The sequence below is a fragment of the Protomyctophum bolini genome, assembly GCF_963924005.1.
Source record: "Protomyctophum bolini genome assembly, chromosome: 7".
NCBI classification, from domain to species: domain Eukaryota; kingdom Metazoa; phylum Chordata; class Actinopteri; order Myctophiformes; family Myctophidae; genus Protomyctophum; species Protomyctophum bolini.
Window position 1 is genome coordinate 18,957,221 of NC_137868.1, and position 17,194 is coordinate 18,974,414.

Genomic DNA, 17,194 nt, shown 5'->3' on the forward strand with positions numbered 1-17,194 from the left:
AGACAGTGAAATAAGAGTAGCTACAGAGGGGGGGGGGGGGGGGGGGGGGGGGGGGGAGGGGGGAAGCCGTATACTTTGTGAACCTCTAACCCATTCTCCATATTTCTATATTCTATCTCTGGCCATCAGGAGACAGGAAACGGCTCACAGGAGAGACAGAATAACAGGAAGAGAAGCCAGGACTGTGTGGGGGTGGGGTGAGGAGGGGTGTCCAAGGGTCACATTCACATTCAGGACTTGCAGGGTTAAAGAAGGAGCACTTCAACTCTTTTCAACCTTATCTTCATATATAATTGGTCCTCGCTAAAGCTCATTATGAGATAACAGCATTTCAGTCACTTTATTGTATCCCATTGGTGGGCTTTGGACGGTTCAGAGACCTTTCTACAGTGCCATCACATCATCAATGGGAATTCCAAGCTAATCCCTGTTCCTGAAGAGAGAGAGAGAGAGAGAGAGAGAGAGAGAGAGAGAGAGAGAGAGAGAGAGAGAGAGAGAGAGTGTGTGTGTGTGTGTGTGTGTGTGTGTGTGTGTGTGTGTGTGTGTGTGTGTCAGTCATTAGTGAGGACCAGATATATGGTGAAATGGGTGTTGTAGTCCTTTAACCGTGGACCGCAGAGGCGTGGCAGTCTTGTGGGAAAGGAGACATTGTGGACGGTAGCCTCCCTCCCAACACCTGATCCCGTCAACTCAATGTGTTATTGTTGCCGTTTTGTTTGTTTGTTTCGTTCTCCGCTTTCCTCGCCTCTCCTCTGAAGCCACAAGTCCCCCTTAATGCCTCGCAGGCTTAAACCAACCAGTCTGAACTCGAGCCGCCTCAAACGACGACACACCACCGATGATGGCCCTCTACAGCGAAAACAGCTGAATCTCAGCAAAATGCTGAGTACTGTCACTTTTTCTTTTTTTCTTCTTTTTCTTGTCGAGTCAGATGTGTCATGAGAACATGCCTCAAGGCTTTTTTTCTTCTTTTTTTAACTCTAAACTAGCAGCTTTGTAGGTACTGTGTGTTTGGACAGCGTTATTGGAGCGGTCTCCTGTGATTTCACGTTTCCTGTGACTAATAAGCGAATTTGACCACTGACGGGCCCTAGAGTCATTTGAGACATCTGTCAGGGCCGGCAGTTCAGTTGCCATGGCTACCAGGGGATCACTGAATAGACAGAAGTATGGCTGTGACTCAGCATAGTGCTGTTACTAGTCCTACACACATATGTAGTAGGACAAGTAGGCCTAGTAGGCCCTCAATAGGATTTGTCATCTTGGCCCCAATGAATATTTGCTGTATTGTACACGGGCATAAATGTGTCCGCGTACGGTGGACTGTATGCTTAACAGTATCTTTAAGCTGTGTGTGTGTGTGTGTGTGTGTGTGTGTGTGTGTGTGTGTGTGTGTGTGTGTGTGTGTGTGTGTACAGATCTACAAGCTCACAGCGTGGCACAAAGTGACGTGCAGTGAGCTTGTTTATCTGCTATTTTGGAATAGCCAACACAAAGAATTGAAAATGACACGCATGCTTTCCCAGTTTCAATGGGTTAGGTCAAAGAGACACACACACCCTGTTTCACAAGCTTATATCACCTTATTACAGTGGAACTCATTGTAAATGTTAGTGACGTGACGTCAGGAGCAGTAATTGGATCATCTGTGGCTATAATACTGGAGTACAGTATTTTGTGAGCTCATTGTATGGACGGGGGTTTTATTTAGTCATCTCTGCACATACGTGGATTTAGATGTTTACCTCTCCTTAGCGACAGTCACCCAGGCTGGATGCTCCAGGGTTTGCATGGCTTTGTGAAGGTATTATGTTGTCCTGATAAACAAAGGCTGTGGTACGTGCTGCGAATAACTACAACACCTTCTCACCCAAGGGGTTGACGTAAATGATGATGCTGTGTAACGGCGTGTCACAACAGATGGGGCCCAGCTAGTCCAGTGCGCAAAACGGGGTTCCGTGGTCTCAGCCATAGAGCAACTTTAACCACTCGAGCCCTAGCAGCCCACAGTGTGGTGCGTTATGACATGTTTGATGTTTCGAGGTGTTGTAGACCCCTGGGGGATTCCGAGCTATTTATTAATTGGGCAATGACTGCATTGGATAGGTATTGTAAATGAGCCGTTTCGCTACAAACACTAAAACGGTGGACCTAGTTGTCTTTGTATAAACAAATCTAAAGCCACTGTGTTGCCCATACCAAATTAATAACCATAACTCAACTCACCCAGCTGCCAGATTGTGTGTACAGTAGCTCAAACGAGTTAATATACTTGTTTTATTTTTGGTAAATAAAAGCGTATCCTCTGCTATGTCATTACACGTTACCATGCTAACGTGTTTACCCTGGAATTTAATGAGGTGTTAACAGCACACTTAGCCAACAGAAAATGAGCGTCGACATGTTCCTGTGTGCTCATTAGCATTAGCAGTAAAATCCAGAGTGACCTCACGTTTTCCACCGTCTGAACTGTGGGGCTGAGTAACAGACTAGGCTAATTTTTTTATATATCTTTTTTTGATAAAAATGTTAAAGCTCTATTGTCCGATAATCAAATATTGCTATACTTTGTTAATTTTCATGGTTCTCCCCATCTCTCCAGCTCAGTCTGCGATGCATTGTGCAGATGTAGATCAGCTATTTTCACTGATCAGTAGATCAGCTATTTTAACTTTTTCAACTTAAATTTTATTCATTTTTCATGAACAGAAATAGACAAGGACATACAGAAAGCAAAAAGACAAACAATTGAACATTACAGTATGTGTTGCCAACTCAGGAAATAAAATAGTAGACAAATGCTATAATTGCAGGAGATCACACACAGACAGGATAATAATAAAATAGAAACAATATGTGAGCGCGCGCGCACACACACACACACACACACACACACACACACACAAAAAACTTCTTTACTTAAATAAAGTTATCAATAAAGTCCGGAATTCAACATTTACTTGAGTGAAAGTACGAAAAGTAAAACTCACAGTGCAGAATGTCCCATTTAAAGTTCTCAAATGTAATGGAGTACAAGTAAAAGTACTGAAAATTGTAAATACTCAAGTACACATAACTCAAAATTAAACTTACAGTACTTAAGTAAATGGCTATTTTGGGGGAAGAGATTTGGTGTGGATGGGGAAAAAGCACAGTCTACTCAGGTCCAGTTTACCAAGTCTAGAGTGGTTAAAATCCATTTTGTTACTCTGATAATGTACAAACGGACATACAGTATAAACGAATGGACCGGTTACATTTTGTACCATTCTCTAGAGTTAAATGAACAGACTGAGGATATATCCAGTGTATGTCTGATGATGATGGCGGATTAGGGTCTATGCGTGAGAATGTCGTAAACAAGGTTGGGCGGCTTAGGCCTCACACTGGGAGGACAGGCTGTGTTGTGGCGGCAGCTTCCTCAATGTACAGATGGTTGTGCCTTATAAACAGTCGGTTGCAATTACAACCCCATCACACAGCCTGGAGGCCCGGGGTGCTTCGCACACTGGCTCCATGCTTCCTCACACCACTGCCACTGTTGTGCATTGTCGGTGTCGGATGAAAACATTCTATATGTCCCCTCCTATGGCCAGCTTTCCGGGTTTGTGTGAACACAAACATTGGCTTGTAATTGGCTGATCACCCCATACCGATGATTTGATTGGCTGAAGATAAAAGTGAGAGCAGAAAATTGAAGACGGAAAAGTTAGGATGCAATTTGGCCAGAATGAGATGTATGATGAAAAGAGCGCCCTTCATTTCACACGTGTTTTTTTGTTTATTTTTAATCTCATGGGACCCCAACATACACACTATACAATCTGCAGGGTTAACTCTTGAGGGTGTACATATGGAACCAAATGGAAACCAAATTTGTACACTCTCAAGAGTTACAGAGCTAGTGTGAGGAGCAAGCAAAGTAGCCTGGCTAAAGCCAGACGCAGGCTACAAGCAAAGTAGCCTGGCTAAAGCCAGACGCAGGCTACATGAAGCAAAGGGCCTCAATGGTTCAGGATGTAAAGCAGCCACTTCAACTTTGTTTTATAGTAGCCTTGCATGGCTTTCTCCGCCAACCGTGTGTGTGAATGGGTGAACACTGCACATTGTAAAGCACTTTGAATAAAGGCGCTAAAGACCGTAATTGCACCAAATTCCCCCATCAAGGCTATACAAATGAGTGAATCTGTCACTTGTGCCTTTGCCCAGAGCGGGGGAGGGGGGGCTTTTTCCAGAGTCCACCTAACTTAACCCTCCTCCTGCACTATGCACAGACCAAAAGTGTAACCCCCCCCCCCCCAGCCTAACCTTCCGACCAGGATAGGATACAATGGAAAGGAGGGTCTCAGAGGGGACCACCGGTTCCTATAAAGCCTGTTTGTTTTCCATGGACATCGAGAGAGAGAGAGGAATGTGTGACATCACTCACCCGAAACTGGGGTGCGGGTGGGGGGTGGCTATTGTAAATATGCCCCCTCCTCTCCTTCAGTCCATCTCCCTCGATAATACAATGTTTAAGCAATATCACCCGTTTATTTTATTTTTTGCCAGCTGCTTGAAAAGCGGCTGGACAACATGTTCATCTACCTCTAGCGACCATAGTATAAAGGTTTTCATCATTGGCTGCCAATTGCCATAGGTTGCCTAGTCTAAGCCAATAATGGGAGATGTACCCATAAAACCCAGTCTGAATGGCATAAAACCCGTACTCTGAACACCGCAACCTGAGGCAGAGGCTGAAGCACATAAACCCCCTGGGTCCCCATGATAAATGAACAGGTTCAACACTTCTTAAGCCATTGATCAGCTAATTTGAATAATAATTGACAAAATAATGTTGACAAATCTTCTCTTCTGGGGGCCACTCTTTTCAAATGGGGGTCTGGAGCAAAATACAATATAATTGTGGCCGTCTTTGACATGGAAATGTTTGACAACCACTGGTCTAATGATGGCACATCCATCACTGAACCATGAATACTTTACCTGCCTGCATGGTATGTGTGGCCAGCCTGCCTGACCTTGTTTTAGGTTAATAAATTACCATTGCTTTACTAGAGCCTGATTCTAATCATAAAGTCTAATCTTAACACCCCCCCCCCCCCCCACCCCCCAAAAAAAGAAATAATAATAATAATAATAGAAAGAAAGAAAGAAAGAAAGAAAGAAAGAAAGAAAAAGACTATAGCTTCAGAAATGTCATGTCTTGAGTTTGAAAACTCAGATTTGGAACTCTGAAACGGTCACATTTGTCACTGATCTGATACAGCTCTGACTGTCTGGAACTTAAAAACTATAACAGCTTAGTTTATGAATCATGTTGACTCGTGAGACTTGAAGATTTCTACAGTGCAGATTTGGAGCGCTGTGCCTTTAAACACACACACACACACACACACACACACACACACACACACACACGGCAACAACCATAGTGCGCACTGCATTGCACGGTCCACTGGCCACGTTGGGTTCGTCCTCCCCTCTCTCTTTCACACACACGACTCTGATCCACAGTCCACACTCCGGCTTCCATAGTTCGGATCACTATTTATTCAGCTGTGAATGATCATCTCGCCAGTGGATTTCAGTGACCTGCGGGAGATGACACAGACGCTCACTCACTTACAGAGAGTTACAAAGTGAGAAGGGGACAACAAGTTTTGAATGAAGGTTCTCTCCAAACTCGGCGCTATAAGAAGAAACTCAAGTGGAATCTGTGAAGTAAAAGTTAAGGGGGTTCAGTGAGAGTTCGGGGGTCGTGCAGGCAGGCTATCGGATCTGAATTCGGAAGCAGCCTTTTTTACAAACCGAACACAAGGCGTCCTGTCCTGCTGAGCTGAGCGGACGTAAACACACCGAGGAGAGGAGGCGTTACTTTACTTTTGTCCAGGTTTCAAAGGGACGTGAAAGTTGTAGAGACGGAGGCACTGGCACAGCAGACTGACAGTCGCACTTCAACTTGGACCGTGGATTAATTCCTCCACGTCAGAAAACAAATAAAACCGGTGCTGCCTGGGAACTATAGAACTTCAGTTGTGTGACTTTTAAAAATTCTATTTATTTTTTTATGTTTTAATACCAAAACATTGCTTTGTGATTATTATTGACTAACTCGAGCAACCGGTAGGATATACCTTTTCTTCCAAGATGGATAAATACGAGGATTTGGGTCTCGAGGCGAGTAAGTTCATTGAAGACCTGAACATGTACGAGGCGTCCAGAGACGGCTTGTTCCGCATGAAGAGAGACGCGGGGAACAACCCGGACTTCGAGGAGACCCGCAAAGTGTTCGCCACGAAAATGACCAAAATCCACATGCAGAAGCAACAGGAAGAAATGGCCAAGAACACCTTGGCGTTGAGAATGAACGGCGGCCCCAACAGCAGCAGCGGGTACTACACTAAAGACCGGCCGCCCATCAACAGCTACAGACAGGCGGGTGAGACGGCGGCCAAACCCCCGATCCTCTCCGGCCCGGTCAGTGGCACCGCGGTGGGCGGCGGTGGTGGGGGTCAGTACTCGGCCTATGACGCCCAGAAACAACACCCGGGCGTCCAGACGGAGCTGCCAGCCAGCAGGGCACATGGCTACGGAAACAATTACGATAATAAGGAGCGCTTTGAGCCACATTCTTACCAGCAGCCGCCACAGCAGACCCCGAGTCCGACTCCCCCCACCCCAGGAAACGCGCCCCACCACAGTGCGCCCAGTCACCCTAGTCTCAGCCCGCCTGGTGCAGCCTGGGCCTCTTCCAGAGGAAGTCAGCCCTCACCGGCGTCATCGCCTGGAATATCCTCTTCTCCTGGGTCTGGGAGCAGCAGCCCCTCTCATCAGCAGCAGCCCCAGCGGCTGTCTCCATCTCCCTCATCATCCAGCAGCAGTCTCCCGTCTCCAAGCTCCAGCCAGAGCCAGAGCCGGGCCGCCACCCCGCCGGTGAGGATGAGTCCTCCCTCATCGGTGGCTGGCTCTCTGGCCAGGGTCTGGGGGGGAGGAGGAGAGGCGTCTGGCCCGGCGGGGAAGGCCGACCTCGTCTCCGGCATGCCTTCGAGTGCCTTCACTGACCTCCACCATCACCAGCCTTCCACCAAGGTTATTATTCTTTGACAATTTGTATGAAATATTGAATGACAAAACATATTTTAATTCGTTATATTTTAGTTCGTTAAAGAAAATGTTCTTCCAATTCCAGTTTTCGTTATTTGGTTAAGTTTTAGTTGAACTATAATAACCTTACCTTCCACTCCAGCCCATGTCAGCAACAACGCCATCCCCAGCCATGCACTCGTCCCGACCCTCCTCCACCAACCAGAACGGCCTGCCACAGACCTCCACAGTCTCCCTGGCTCACGCAGCAGTGCCATCATCATCATCATCTCCTGTGCTTTCCACCTCCACGGCCCCTGAATCCCAGGTCCCGGCCACAGCCTTGGCCCACGGATATGTCATTCAACCGGCCATCGGCCATGGTCCGGGCCAGGCCCGGGCCGAGCCTGAGGGCTCTGGTCCCTCCGCCTCCAGGCCCGTCAAACTGCCCTGCCAGACTGTCCACGTGCAGCAGCCCGAGCAGGGGCCTTCCGCCGCCGAGATCAAGTTGGAGGCCATCACTGACCGCCTGGAGAAGGAGATGGACGCTCAGCCCAGGGCCGACTACTTCGGTAAGAATGTTTTGGACAGGCCCTCAAAATAACCTATAGGCCTACTATATCTTATCTATTTATCTACTATACTTGTGGGGGCATTTGGCTCCCACAAGTATAGAAAGAAAAAAACACACACACACACACACACACACACACACACACACACACACACACACACACACACACACACAGTCCCCTATATCCCCTATGTGCCTTACCTCTGTCACATACACTCTCATATCCATATACTGTACATATACACACAGTCACACACACCATGTGTGTCACAAGGTTCTGTAGCCAGATGATATGGCACTGTCTGCTGTGGATGTGTGCCAGCATATTGTATGTATCTGTCTGCTCTCTCTGTCTCTCTGCGTTGTGTGTGAATGTAATACAGTGTTCAGTTTAACAGTAGACACTGGGAGAACATATAGGGCTGCAGGCGTGTCAATAACTACACTCATTAGTAACTGGATATTGATCCACCCTGGCCTTTTGTTATTGTTGTTGTTTTTCTCTCAGGGATGGACTCTTTTGTAACTCCACGTCTCTCTCTTAATTTAACTCGTACACACACAGAGTTACAATTGAACACTAAAGGATTTGACTGTTTGAAAGAAAGAAAGAAAAACTGTGCGTGTTCACTTGGCTGGCGCCGCCACTCGCTGCTTTCCAAATGACATCACATTCACCACCACAGACCTGCGCTTGCACATTCCACATCGTTATCCTTTATTATGGGTGCATGCCATGCATGTGTGCTCACATGTGCACACAATAAGAATGATGATACCACCTGTTGGATGGATGAAGCCATACAAGGGAGGCTTTATGATTTGCAGGCTTTTTGTTTAGTTTAACTATTTAAGTGTAGTTCATAGAACTACACTTCTGCTTCTCCAGCAGCTGTTTCCTCTCTATTTTCCCCATCTTGCCGTTGAAACAGTCCATGTCAGCAGCAGTAACGCATGTAAATACTGATTGTATTCACTAGAGCGTCCGTCTTGGTATCGTCAGAAGGTTCCCACCCGGTTTGACACTTGTGCCATGCTATGAACTTGTAGATCTGATATTTGTGAAAAAATCTTGAAAATCTTTCTGGGACCACGTTTAAATCCATATCATGTTGGGGGTCCTTCACATGAAAAACGTTGAGCACCACCGATTTTCTTTCTTTTTTTCTTCTCCAGAAAACCTTTAGAAGACATTTTTAGAATGGGCCTCAGGGCACATTGAGTGCCACCTGGTGGACAAAAGTGGTGGTGCTTGGGTGCCACATGATGAGAATCAATTCCACTATAACCTGTGTCCGGTTTTGGGTTCCATCTTAGATTCTAAAGAAAACGCCAATGTTCCAATCACAAATGACCTCCGAACATCAACGTTATGTTCAAAACCACGGACAGCGCCATAGTTTCCGAGAAAAGAGAAAAGAGAGAAAAAAATGATACCTCCTTATATAACAATAAGACCTGATGATCATGTTTTAGGGTGGAAAAGAATCACGGCACTCCATCTTTAAGTACACAGGTTAATATAATGCACATTCGTAAAGCACTTTGATGTAAAATGTACTTATCAAGCACCCAATAATAAAATAATAATAATAATACCGGTAATGATAAAAAAAAAGTTAATTGCTTTGGTGAAAGATGTTATACTTATCATTTTATTTACCAGACAGAATGTTAGATAAGGTAGGGCGTTAGGGGGCCTGTAAAGAAGGGTTTATATAGTGGGCCCCATCAGTGTCCCAGGCCGGCCGAGGCTGATTACCTCATGTTAACACCTGCATCAGCTCTGTTCAGGCCATCTGGACTGTGTGTACCAGCTGACTCGGTGTTGTCTGTGTAGTCCAATCTGTCCATGACTAACTCTGCTACAGACAAGCTCTGATAACCCAGGACTTCATTGTTTACTTCACCATTCTCAAAGTGGGAACCCCAGGGGGTCCTTGTGGGGTCAAGTGGTCGGCAGTGAAATGAGGAGCAGTTTGATGGTAAAACTAGCTTAAAGTCAGGTTAAAAAGGGGTCAAATGGCCTGGGCTTGCTTAGCGGGCATCTTGGCTGGTAATCCAGCATGACAGTGTGTCGCGGGTTTGAGTCCCGGTCCCGACAAACTTTGCTGTGTGTCTTCCCAATAAAGGCAAACAAGCCCCCAAAAACGTATTAAAAGAGGGGGTCAATCTTTGACCCCTTTAACCCAATTCAATGCGTAGGCTAAAAGGCAAATTTACAAGTTCAGATGAGGGTCCTTTTTAGGGGAGTCCTTGACAGGGTTTGAGAAGCACTGTTTAGCTGTGTAGCTAGCTAGCTGGTGGAGCGTGCGCATCATGCGTGGGCCTGGCATGTTGTGGACCAAGGACCATGGCTGACCTTCCATCCATGCCCTTGGATGAGAGAATGTATATAAGAAAGAGAGCGTGAGAGGAGGGATGTTGTGCACTGGGTGTAGCATCCTCCTCCTCCTCATTGAAGGAATTTCCTGCTGGAATGTCATGATCGTAACTCAAGGATGTCGTTCAATGAACGTTCAGCTAGTGTGTCTGCTCTGTGTCACTTATAATTGATTGGTCTTCAATGTTTTTCAAGGCAAGGACACCTTAGCTGAGAGAGATGACACAGGCACCCCTACTACATATTGTGTAAAATGGTGTTACATATTAAACCTTTTCATAGATGGCTTCATAGACTTGTTTGACACTATCATCAGAACAAAAAAAGTTGTCAAAAGTAAATTAGTTAATTACTTGGGCTTGATACATCGATTGTGTGTTGTGTGAAGAAAACGCACAAGAGAATTATTTGATAATATATATCAATTTGTTTTAAGGAAATGTATTCGTGAACAACAGGCGTCCGACACACATGAGTGGGAGATTATGCACAATGTGCCCTTGTAATAAGTGTTTTTCAATGCAGTATATCACACACACACACACACACACACACACACACACACACAGTTCTTTTGTGGAGTTTCCCACAAGAGCATGGCTCATCCTCTGACTCATGCTTTCATGCCAGAAAATAGCCTGCTTGATGGACAGAGCAGCATTTTGGCTTAGCGTGGCGTGTGTACACGTTTCTCCTTCCCTTGGCGTGTGACACACTGATAGTGTGTTGGTGGAGGCAAGCGTTATCAAACAATGGGTTGTATATCAATTCACCAGGGAAGACATACTGTACTGTACAGTGTACACCTCTCACCAATGGAGTGTAGAGAATAATGATTTTAACTATTTATTCTCTGACATCATGTCAAGAATCCCCACAATTATTTGTATTTAGTTGCGGACCCACCATATGAAAGCATTTGGTGCCAGGGACCCCCAGGCCCATTAGCTTTGTGTTTAAAAACTCTCAAGATTATTCCAAATATTTAACAAGTCGTTCAAGATTTTGAGTATTGAAAACATTCCACAAGGTTTCTGCCCGACGTCGACTCGATAATATACCTGCACAAACCACAGTAATCATTGGAAGATATTCCAATTATGGAATAATTGATACAGAAGTAGACGGGATAGGAAGATGAAGATGGAATACACAATCTAGCAAGCAGCAGATTCTACTTGTTGAACATGGACATCCTTTGTCCTTGAGCCCGCAGTATCCTGACGCGGAGGAAGGGCACGTGGTGTCACAAACACATGTATATGCTTACACAATTTAACAGGGATTATGAATCCTTATCAGATTATGTACAGATCTACTGGGATGTGTTCCAAGTCTTGAGCACAATACAACACTGTCCCAAGAGACCCTGGAGCTATAGTCGGGGAAACAAAAAAAAGGAAAAGAAAAGAAATGGCTAAACAAATTGTTCATTTTTCCGAGTGCTTTTTCAGCTTGACTAATAGTGTTTTACAGGACTGTATCTACAGTTTAACAGCATTTCAGATACACAGTAGAATGTTCAGTGTTTGTTGTTAACCCATTCAATCCGGGAAAGCATCTGCATCATTTTATTAAAAACACAGCAGTTATACAAGATCATTGCCACGCTTCATTGCCACACTTTATTTCTATTTTAGAAAAATCATGAACATTTGTCCAAATCTTGGAATTATATACATGTTTTTAAATGTTAATCTCAAAACTTTGCTTCTGGGCCTCCATGGAACAAATATTTTGAGATGAGGCTGTTTGAGAAACACTAATATAGAAACACTTTTCTTTTTTCTTTTTCCTAAGAAAATCGTTAGGATTTCTTTTTTTAAATCAGTCTTAATGGGTTAAGGGCTTTTCAGACAGGAAGTGCATTTTGTCATTAATTTTCAATGAGAGGCGAGCGGCAGGTATAGGGAATTTGACGGAGAGACGAGTGTGGCGCACTCCTGTGGGGGTTTGTGCTCGTTTCAGGCATCGGGGTCAACTCAATACTTAGTCAATTTGACCGTTGACTCTGTAATAGGTCTTCTCTTTTTCCCCTCTACAGTGTAGAGTCTACACCAAAACTGTTTGACAAAAATGGCTCAATAGCCTTGTGCGGATGTTCCCCACAGAATAGGGATTCTAGCTCTATATATTGTCTGATTCTGAATCAACTTTGTGCTTGTTTACATAGGCTACTAAAAGAGTAAACGTCTGGGTTTCCGAGGCTATACTAAAAGAGTGACTTTCAGAGCTGTTTCAGCATACAATGTAAGTCAATGAGGAGCATATTTTAAATTATCAATTTCTAATCACTGGAGCAATTATTTTTGATTTCTTGTCCACATTTGGAGTTACATCATGGCAAGGTTAACTACACAACCCAAACCTAAAAAGTGGTCTTGCACTTTAAGCTTGTGTTCCGGATCTGCTACTTTAGATGTGACCCTGTAGGAAGATTAGGGGTTTAATTTATGGAAGAAAATCACAAAAAGTTAAAATGTGAAGATAAGAGGTTCTGCTCGACAGCGACGATATTATGAAGTATAGGGCTGTATCCCGTCTGTCGTGCTCCCTGCCCTGATTGGCAACTGAAGGTTCTGGGAAAATGAGTCCACTGCCAAAAAATCTGTCTGTACCAGGGGAGCAGCGAGGAATGTCTGGAGAACGGAGAGAGAAGAATTTAAGAAATGGAGGCAAAGGAGGTTTGGGGGGTGGGGGTGATTATAAATACGGGTCGGGGGGATTCCGATGAGCTGAGAGGTTCCCGCGGCGCGGCTGAATGGACGACTAGACAAACGAGAGACGTTTTAGAGAAGGTTTTCTTGGAGGCCGTTGGTTCTTTTGTCCTTGGCTGTGAGAGCTAGAGTAGATTGGAAATTTATGACTGGATGGTTGCATGGTTGTGTGCATCTCTCTCTCTCTCTCTCTCTCACACACGCACACACACACGCACGCGCACGTATGCACGTGCGGAAACACAAGTTTGTCTTACTATACTTGTGAGGATAGCCGGAAATAGACGATCAATATAGGCTTGTGAGTTTGTAGATCTGCCATTTCCGGTGCGTGACACCGGCACACAACTAATGTCTAAATTATGGTCCGCAGTCCGACGGTGTCAAACACCACAAATAGTTGATCTACAAGCTCACATCACACCACATCTGCAACCTGTTATGAGCTTGTGGATTGCCTACTTTCTTCACATGGCTCCATCGATGGATAAATCAGGCGTTACTCCACCCCTAACCCCTAAACCTAACCTCTAAATATCTCATCCAACCCTAACCCCAACCTGAATCTTTCTTTTAACCATACAACTACCATTGATCTTGTGAGGACCAGGAAAGTCATCCTTACAATGACTTTTTCTCTAATTCTACTATGCTTGTGGGGACATTTTGCTCTCACAAGCATAGTCACACACACACACACACAGTCACACACACACACACACACACACACACACACACACACACACACACACACACACACACACACACACACACACACACACACACACACACACACACACACAGAGAGAGAGCGCTCCTGGCTCATAAAAGTCTGCCAGAGCGGGAGCCAGAAAACCCTGGGAAGAGTTAGGATGATGGGATCCTCAGCCAGATGGGATCAAGTAATCCCTCCATCCAAACACTGCAATAAGTGCTGGAGAAGTGTTTGTGTGAGAGAGATTGTTTTCTCTGTGGTGGTTTTAGTCAGTTGGCTGTGTTGTTGTGTTGTTGCTGTGCACAGTGCACACACACGTGCGCTCCATGGGTAAATGAGAATAATTATCAGTGACATGATGGCTCTTTTCAATACATTTCAGTGACACATTTTCACATGCTCTACACACAAATGCACACACACACGCACGCGCACTCAGCAGATGTTTCCCGACAGCTTTGTCAGTTTTGGAAGAGTCCCCATTTCATGTGGTTGATAATGGCTACAGATGAGTCATTCATGGGTTTTAAGGAGAGCATTTCTCTTTCGTTGCTCTGTCGTCAAAAGCGCTTCTAGTCAGATTGGGTAAAAAGCACGGCAGATGTTTCAGAGGAGAAATAGCGATGGAACTCTGTCGAGAACAGAGGGGTGATGAGGAGAGGGTTGTATCTTTTTCATTACCGTCTAGAGTCTAGACCATGAATCCACTGGGAGGGCTGGGGAGAGGAGAGTCCAAAGGAGAGGAGAGAAGAAGAGAGGAGTGGAAAGCAGGAGAGGAGAATAAATGAAAGCAGAGTTGACAGGAGAGATGAAGAGGAAAGGAGGTGAGAGGAGAGGAGAGGAGAGATGAAGAGGAAAGGAGGTGAGAGGAGAGGAGAGGAGAGGAGAGATGAAGAGGAAAGGAGGTGAGAGGAGAGGAGAGATGAAGAGTCCAAAGAAGAGGAAAAGGGAGGTAATTGAGGAGTGCCAAGGCGGAGAGGAGAAGAAAGGAAATGCTGGACCGGAGACAAAAGGAGAGGGAAGGATTTGAGAAGAAAAGGACAGACAGACCAACAGACAGTTTAGTTTTAGACAGTTAGTTTTGACAGCTGCAGATGGTGAGCATAAAGTGGAATGGGGAGGACCGATTTGGCACCTGTGCCCCTCCCTGTTTCTCTCTCTCTCTCTAGGTAGCCGTTAGCGCAAAAGAAAAACCAAGCAGTTTCAAAAGTGCCTATAATGGTGGCGTTTTGGAATATGGGACGCTGGCCAATGCTAGATTAGTTGTCGCCAAGCAGTGGCAGTTCAGCTGCGTTCCTTCCCAACTTCCACACGAGGAAATAACAGTGAGGAACAATGTACAAATACAAGCTATTTAAAAGAACTCAGTGTATACCGTACCCGGTGTCACATGGCAGACAGGTGTGTGTGTGTGTGTGTGTGTGTGTGTGTGTGTGTGTGTGTGTGTGTGTGTGTGTGTGTGTGTGTGTGTGTGTGTGTGTGTGTGTGTGTGTGTGTGTGTGTGTGTGTGTGTGTGTGTGTGTGTGTGTGTGTGTGTGTGTGTGTGTGTGTGTGTGTGTGTGTGTGTGTGTGTGTGTGTGTGTGTGTGTGTGTGTGTGTGTGTGTGTGTGTGCCTGTGTGCCTTTCATGCAGACGAAGCAGGAATGAGACTGCCAGATGTTTAAACCCTTCAGCCCTTACAGCATAATACTTCATCGTACCACCAATAGTGGAAATAGTTTATCTATTTTGATCAGTGCCAGGAATGGCTTCCACATTTTCTGGAAGTTATTTTGTGAATTCTGTTCTGCGATGACAAACTTACTCCATTCCTGCAATAATAGAAAGCATCTTGGTTGAGCTACCTCTTGAAACATCGGGATGATGGGAGACTTCCAGTTTAGTCATTTTAATCAATCTTTTGGTCACAATCATGCCTGCCTTAAGCACCTGTCTTTGGTGAGAGGGAGGGGCCCTTGAGCAAACAAGTATCGCCCAGCATGATGGTTACAAGTTAGCTGTTACTTGATAAGAGATCCCTCAGTGGTACCACATCTTTCACACATGGGAGAGACTAACGTGCAAATCTTAGTTTAGTCGAGTCTCTGCAAGTCTCTGTTCATAGAATTATGAACTAGAGTGCGCGCGCGCACACACACACACACACACACACACACACACACACACACACACACACCTGATATGGAAAAACCCAGCTCCTCTGCCCAGATGTCCATCAGATGACCAGTGTCCATTGATGTTGAAGCATTGTTCATATTGTTGACAAAAAAACGGACAAAAACTAAATAAAAACTAACCTTTCAGATGACTAAAGTGTGACAAAAAATGTTTTGTTTTATTCAAAAGACTGACTAAACTAAATCTAAATTAGCTGTCAAAATAAACACAGAGTTGAACAAAATGTTATTCTCCCGGTAGAACAGTCGGCTCCTCCTCCCATACATTTGAGGATTTTCTTTTTTTTCCCTTTTGTTTTATTACATAATGTCTCTTGTCGGGTGGAAACCTCATATATCCAAAACTGTTACTAGCAGCTGATCCACAAGCTCAAAACACGGCACGAAGAACTGGTACTTTTGATGCGTATGTGTGACGGTGATCGAGTATAGGCATTAATTTACCAAAAAAGAGAAAAACACAAAACGTTCAAATAGGGAGATGCAATGATACATTTCTGACTAATGTCATGCCCGACATGGGCGGACACCAGGGGGAAACTGGTTCAGAATGTGAAGGGAAAGGTACAGCATGAATGCAGAGCATCCATAGAACAGCTTTTTTAACTTAAATCATGGATGATATGTGGGTCTCTCCCGGTGTGATCCAAAACAACACCGGTCTTTGTTTTACAAACCTTAAATAGCGAACATACCTACCGGTATAAAATAATCACACCTGTGTGAACTGAGCAGCTATACATTTCTTTGTTATGGTTACTCTACTGTACTGTGCTCTGTACTGTATTGTAGTGTACTGTGCTCTGTTCTGTACTTTGATTTTCGGAATTTTAGGGACACGCATAGCTGTGTAATGGAGCGGAGGCACCGCTCAAAAACCCAAAACAAAGTGAATTATCCAGCTTTACTACAACATTAGCGTCTACTTTAACTTGTGCTGTGTGCATTCCTGACATTTCAAAAATGCGTTGAGCGGTATTAAATCCTCTGCTGTTGCATTCTGGGAGGCATGGTTAAATTAGGTGAATACAGCCATAATTGTGTGTTGTGTTACACTGAGCCTGGGAGAAGTCCCTCTTTAAACTGTGCGTGTGTGCATGCACGCGCCGCAAACGCGTGATGCGAGTGATACAGAGGGCTCATTGTGGAGTGTCCATACTGGAACCAGGCTAAGCTGGGGAGGTTAGACGGCGGGCCCCTCTCTCTGGCTCTGTCTGTCTTTCTGATTTGCTCCCCCTGAGGTATTTTTATTTTTCTACCTAATCTATGTGTATGTATGTAGCTATGTGGCTACCTATTATTCAGCAGATGCCTGAAGAAGGTCTTAAACGTTGCCTAAATAAAGTGCAGACGATGTGCAGGTCTTTGTGCATGTTTTCTGAATACATTGAGCCTTGCCTACGTACCCGTCTCAGAACATATCGGGTGTGCATAAGACTTTGTTGCCTATTTTTCTACCTAAAACAGTGGTTCTCAAATACTTTTATGTCAAGGACCCCCAAATTGAATGATATGAACTTGGGCTGGTCACAGACCACCATC

At 44.9% G+C, this 17,194-nt stretch overlaps 1 protein-coding gene across 2 annotated transcripts in view; it reads left to right on the forward strand.

Moving 5' to 3' along the window:
- The first annotated feature begins 5,505 nt into the window (after positions 1-5,505).
- The window catches only part of limd1a (LIM domains containing 1a), a 37,550-nt gene continuing 25,861 nt past the window's right edge, over positions 5,506-17,194 (forward strand). For both annotated transcript variants that reach the window (XM_080768462.1, XM_080768463.1), the window contains exons 1-2: positions 5,506-7,092; positions 7,250-7,658. In XM_080768462.1, the coding sequence (XP_080624588.1) occupies positions 6,151-7,092; positions 7,250-7,658 (1,351 nt within the window). In that variant the 5' untranslated portion in view covers positions 5,506-6,150. The remainder of the gene's footprint in view (positions 7,093-7,249; positions 7,659-17,194) is intronic.